We start from the raw sequence: 6,000 nt of genomic DNA on the forward strand, positions 1-6,000 counted from the left end.
TAGCAGAGAAATGCCATGGAGAACTGACATAGCACAGGCCTTAAAGTCAGACAAAGCCACTATGTGGCACAAGGCAACTGCCTTAACTTCCCTGGGCCCATTTTCACCTGTGTTATTGTGAATATCAATGAGATGATGGATGTAAAGGGCCCAGGACAGGAAGACGACGGTTGACAGAATGATTATCTGTCTTAATACTCCCTCACATTTGAGCAGCTTTTAATTAAAAACAAAAAACATTTAACAACCCAGAGAGGTAAGCAAGGAAGGTGAAATAGGGTGAAATTTTAAGGGTGATATAACTAAGGTTCAGAGAAATTACATAGGGACTTTAGAAGGAAAGAGAATAGGACCAGGGGTTAGAACATTTGGGTAGAAATGCCAGTTCTTCCACTACCCAGCTGTGGGAGCTTAGATAAGTCTGTAGCACTCTCTGGACATCAGTTTCCCCGTCTTAAATGAGAGAGTTCCTAGGTGATCTCTATCTTAAAGGGTCCCTCAGCACTGACATTCTAGCTTCCTGTAAACTGCCCAGGGTCCTTCCTAGCAGGACTGCAAAAAAAGACCGCAAGTCCCAGGACAGAGTCCCTAGTTACTCCCAGGAAACCAGCTGTGACTGGAACACTTGCTTTGAGAATCAGTCAAATTTTGATTCTGCCAAATGGAGCTTCAAGCCTGGGGGTTAGTCATGCCCAGAACTGAGATCGGGGTAATGACAGCATCAAACTACATGTAAATATAAACACAAATGCAAAGCCAAACAGGAAACCTCAGGAAAGTCCAATCCAAAGGTCAGATTCTAACTTTTGAGGCACTGAAATGCTGAAGAGCAAAACTGTATTTGGGTGTCAGAAACCTTTCTATTGCAAAAATGAACCTTTGCGCGCACCAAACTAAAGTCCCAAAGGCAAAGGAGACTGGGTTTTGTCTGGCTTAACCTGGGGTTAAAGTTGAGCCCTGACGGGAGTCTGCTGTGCCCTCCAGATCCATCCTAAGGGCTCTCTCCCCCAGGCACGCACAAGTGCTTACACACACGAAGCCAGGCAAGGCCAGATGCACGGGCATAAATGGGCATTTCTGTCCCTGGAGAAGGGTTCATAGTACAGCCCTTTCTCCTGATCCTGGTCTAACATTTTAATGAACAACCCAGAGAAGAGTGTGAACTGTGAAAGCCCTAAGGATGCTGATCGTACTGACCTCTTCTAGGTCACAAAATGAAGACAAACCTCAGGTAGCTCTCTCTCCTCAGGATGAGGCTCTGAGGCAGTTTCCCTGTGAGCCTCCAGTAAAATACAATCTACATTCATAGGCGGTGGACTCTGAGCTACTGGTTCTGCCCAAGGAAGGAAGCCAAAGCTTCTTATTTTAATTAAAACCTGTACCCCCACTATATGCAAAGCACTAGGCTAGGCTCTGTGAGAGAAATGAGGACAAAAGAGACCCAGTCCCTGTCTAAAGAGGTCTGTCAATTAACCCCATAATCATTCCACTAATCAAAATGCATGCCTTACATACATGGCCTCATGTAATACCATAGTCCTGTGAGGTAAACATTATTATCCCCATTTTATAGATGCCAAAAGTGGGGCGCAAACAGATCAGGTCACGTGCCCAAGCTCACACGGCTGGCAAACTGCAGAGCCAAAATTTGAACACAGGTCTGCCTTCCCCAAAGTGGGTGATCTTTCCACAGTCCTCTATCATCCTTACCAAGTGATACACACAGACTGTGGGATGGGGGTTCAGACTGCTGGGGAGAGGAGGAGAAGAAGAGATATCCCAAGACATTGGCCCAGGGTATTATGAACTATAAATCTTTGTATCTACCACGCAGTAGGTGCTCAATATTCTTATGGTGAAGGATGGAAGGTGAGAGCTGCTGTTGAGGTCCAAAATGCCACCCCAATTCAGGGCATCTTCTGAAAGGGAGCTGCAAAAACACATTATTCTCCTTTGGCCCAAAGCCTCAGGGTGTCTGCCCTAGAATATTCCTGCAGAGGAGGCCAGGGAAACTGCAGCGGGTCTGGAGAAAAGGAACTAACTCCAATGAGCAGGGGAACGGGGTGGGGCAGCCTGCAAGGGCCAAAGAAAAGGCCTGGGATGCATTTCTGGAAAAGACAAAGAGGAGAGGGGAGGGGAGAGGAGACTGTAAACTTGTGAACAGCCTGGCCAAGGTGAACCCCGGCTCCTGGCGCCTTCTCATTCGCATTCATTCCACAAACACCGGCCAAATCTCAGAACCAGCAGTCTGGGGGAGGGCGCCTCACTGCTCCCAGGGAGAAGTTAAGTTCAGGACTGAGGCTGGAAGGTCTGCTTCCCAGAAGGGGAGTGACCTGGGGGGCGAACTTGTGGGGCTCCAAAGATGAAAACCCAAACAGATGCAGTGAGGCGCTGAGCAAACCCGCAAGCGACGGCGCGGCAGGTCACGAAGAGCACTGGGGGTATGTCTCTCGACCTGTGAAGTCTGTCGTCGAGGTGACCTCGAGGACCCCCAAATGGTCCCTCGGGCCCTCCCCCAAACACTCGACGGTGAGGACGCAGATGTTTGAGATGCACTCTGTTCTCACAGCTCTAGGAAGGGGGAAGGTTTCTGGGGCGCGGTAAGGAGGGCCATCGCAGCTCCGGTCACGCCTGTGAAGGTCAAGGCGAAGCCCTGCCGAGACCCCAGACCCCTCCCGCCTCGGCCCTCTCACCTCCTCCCGCGCCAGTGCTGCCCCGCGGCACCGGGGCATCTTGGCGGCGAAGGCGGCAGCCCCGGCCGGGGAGCTGAGGTCCTCTGCAGTGACGGCCAGGAACTCGGCGACGCTGAGCTGCTCGGGCATGGCGGGCGCGTGGTGGGGTCGCCGGGGCTGCCGGAGTGGGGCCCGGGGGCCGCTCGCCGCAGTGCTCTGGGCCGGCCTCCCAGCCCGCCACGGGCGCCGTCCTGGCCTCCGCGCCGCCCCGCCCCCTCCGCGCCGCCCCGCCCCCGACTGCTTTTGCCCCGCACAGCCGCGTCCCCTCTAGTCCTGGGAGCCCAGACCTTTCCCACTCCGCCCGCTTCTCGGCCCCGCCCACGGCCTTCCAGCCTCGCTCCCCACCTTAGCCTGGACCGCCCGTCCCCCGCCCTCGCGGGCCTCCCAGCCCTGAGAGTCCCGCCCCTGGCCCCTCGCCCGGCTCCTCGGCCCAGCCCTCTGGCCTCCCATCCCCAAAGAGCTCCGCCCCTGGCTCACTGCCCCGCCCTCGGCCCATCGACCCAGCCTTCTGGCCTCCCAGCCCCTGAGAGCTCCGCCCCTGGCTCACTGCCCCGCCCCCGACCCATCGACCCAGCCTTCTGGCCTCCCAGCCCCTGAGAGCTCCGCCCCTGGCTCACTTCCCCGCCCTCGGCCCCTCACCCGGCTCTGCGGTCCCGCCCCATGCCTCTCTGCAGGGTCCTTTGGCCTCCCTTTCTTAAAGCTACCTCCCTCTCGGCGCGTCCACGGCTCCGCCCCTTTGTCCCGCTCCCGGGCCTCCGAAGTCACCCTGCCTCCCAAAGCCTCGGTGCCGTATCTCCGCATCCCTCCTTAATGCGCCTTGCGTCTTCCTCTCCTACCCATTAGTTCCCAGTCCTCATGACCTCACCCCTTCAGCTTCGCCCTCACCCAGCCCCTCGTCTCTCTCCCAAGCCCGGGGTGGGGGGAGGAGGATCTCGGTGCCCCGCTCCGCCCCGAGTCGCCCCACCCCTCCCTTGCTCCGCATACCCCGCTCTCGGCCTCTGCTCAGCGTCCAGGCAGGGCCGTCCAACGGCCCCTTCGCTCCTCCCCTAAATAGTGTGCCCCGCCTCCAGGGTCTTTGTGGCTCGGCGCCTCGGATAGCTGTGTGATTTGGGGAAAATTATATCCCTTCTTGGAACCTCATTTTTCTTCTCTGCAAAATGGGAAGTCTAATGCCCACTTGGTTGTGATGTTACGAGGAGGGAACCTTACACGTGCGTGTACTCAATAGGCGCTCAGGAACTGGCTCCCTCTTATCCGGCCTTCTCACCCACACCTTCATTCTTCCTGGGCTCAGTCTCCTGCCTTTCACTCCTCAACCTGGCTCACCAACCCCACCAGGCTAAAGATTGCCCCTCCTCCCCACCCACTATCCTCTGCCTCTTGGGAACCACCTATATATTTGGGTGGATGAGGGATGGTGTTCAGGATAAAAATCCACTTAGATTTAGTTCTGGAGCCCGAAGTCCTCTGGAAAATATCAGGGAAGCACTGCGGTGAAGAACATTGGCTTTGGAGTCAGATAGGTCTAAGTCCCCAACCTGGTGCTGCTGTTGACCAGCTGTGTACAGCTGAGTAAATTGCTTGCTTCTCTAAGCCTGAATTTTCCACCTCTTGAAATGGCCTAATGGTATTTCACCCCACTAAGTGACTGAGAGGATTATGTAGTTTAAGTGGAAAAAAAAAAAAACCTGAAAAGATATACACTAAAATATTACCAGCTGAGGATGTTATGAGTAATTTCTTCTTTTAGCTAGTCTGTCTATCCTAACGTTTTGGTAATGAATTTATACTGTTTGTGGAATAGAATTGAAAGTTGGAAAAAATGTGTACAATCTGGTGGAGGAGACAGGACCAATAGGCTGTGAAATACAACTCTGGTTCACCCCTCAGTCACCCTTCAACCCACTCTAGCCTGTTTTCAGCCCGAACTACGGCAAACAGTAATTTCATTTTTTTGAAAAAGGACCATTTTCCTCGGTGGTCCTCCTCCTCTCTGACTGCTCCTTCTTAGGGCCCTTTCTGAGGTGCACTTCCTCTGCGTGTATCTTAAATGCTGGACCCTCTGCTCTTCTCACTCTACTCAGGCTTCCTGAACACCTTCATCCAACTCCACCAGTTCTCTTTACACCATTGATGTTGATGTCTCCTATATTCGACTCCTGTAACAACGCAAACTTGGTGGCTTAAAACAACACATTTATTCTCTTACAATCCTGGAGGTTAGAAGTCTGAAGTGAGTTTCACTGGACTGAAGTCAAGGTATCAGCAGGGCCGCACTCCCTCCAAATGCTCTAGGGGAGCATCTGTTTCCTCACCTTTTCCAGCTTCTAGAACTGCATTCCTTGCATTCTTTGGCCTGTGGCCAAGTTCCTCCATCTTAAAGGGCATCTTGCTTCTGTGTCACATTACCTACCTTTCTGTGGTCAAATCTCCCTTGATCTCCATATTATGAGCACATTTATGGTTACATTTTTGGCCCACCCAGATGATCCAGGATAATCTCCCCATCTCAGGAACCTTAAATTAATCACATCTGCAAAATTCCTTTTGCCATATAAGATAACATTTACAGGTTCCAGGGATTAGGACCTGGGTATCTTTGTGGGCCATTACTGAGCCTACCACATTTTCCAAGGCTTAAGATCTATGTATCCAACCATTTATAGGATGGTTTCATGTGACTATCTCACAGACAGTCTATATGTCCAAAACCGAACTGGGCATCTTGTACCTCACTGCTGGTCCCAGCTCCTTCTCTGTCCCTGCCTTGGTGGAAGGCACCACTGTGCACTCCCTGACGATCATCCTCCCCATCTCCTTCCACCAACCTACACTCAATCATTATCACTACCTCCTGAATGTCTCACAAATACAGCCACCTTCTCCAGCTCCTGGCCAACCCCAGTCCAGGCCACACTACCTCTGACCTCCTCACCAGTCTCTCTGTGCCCAGTCTTGCATATCTGATCTGTTGCTCCCCTGGTTAGAACTCTTCAATGGCCCCCATTGCTCTCTGGATGAAAGACAAACTCTTTTCATGGCTACCTGGTCCTGCATGATCTTTTGCTCCTGCCGTTTTCATTTTCTTCCTTACCTCTCACCCCTCCTTTCCTGCCATGAGCCAAGCTCTCTCATTACTCTTCCTTCTGCCCATAACACTCCCCGACCTCCTTTCAGCTGCTCATATTGGATGTCAGTTCCTCCAGGAAGCCTTCCCCAATGTCCTGCTTGGAACTCCCACAGGACCCGGTATCCCCTGCCCCAGCAC

General features: G+C 52.9%; 1 protein-coding gene across 4 annotated transcripts in view; it reads right to left on the reverse strand.

Annotated features, from left to right (window-relative positions):
* Nucleotides 1-2,924, reverse strand: part of ASAP3 (ArfGAP with SH3 domain, ankyrin repeat and PH domain 3) — a 47,138-nt gene extending 44,214 nt beyond the window's left edge. For all 4 annotated transcript variants that reach the window (XM_068539139.1, XM_068539138.1, XM_068539137.1 and 1 more), the window contains exon 1: nucleotides 2,694-2,924. In XM_068539139.1, coding sequence (XP_068395240.1) covers nucleotides 2,694-2,822 — 129 coding nt within the window. In that variant the 5' untranslated portion in view covers nucleotides 2,823-2,924. The remainder of the gene's footprint in view (nucleotides 1-2,693) is intronic.
* Between the last annotated feature and the right edge of the window lie 3,076 nt (nucleotides 2,925-6,000).

This window comes from Eschrichtius robustus, chromosome 3 (assembly GCF_028021215.1).
Source record: "Eschrichtius robustus isolate mEscRob2 chromosome 3, mEscRob2.pri, whole genome shotgun sequence".
NCBI lineage: Eukaryota > Metazoa > Chordata > Mammalia > Artiodactyla > Eschrichtiidae > Eschrichtius > Eschrichtius robustus.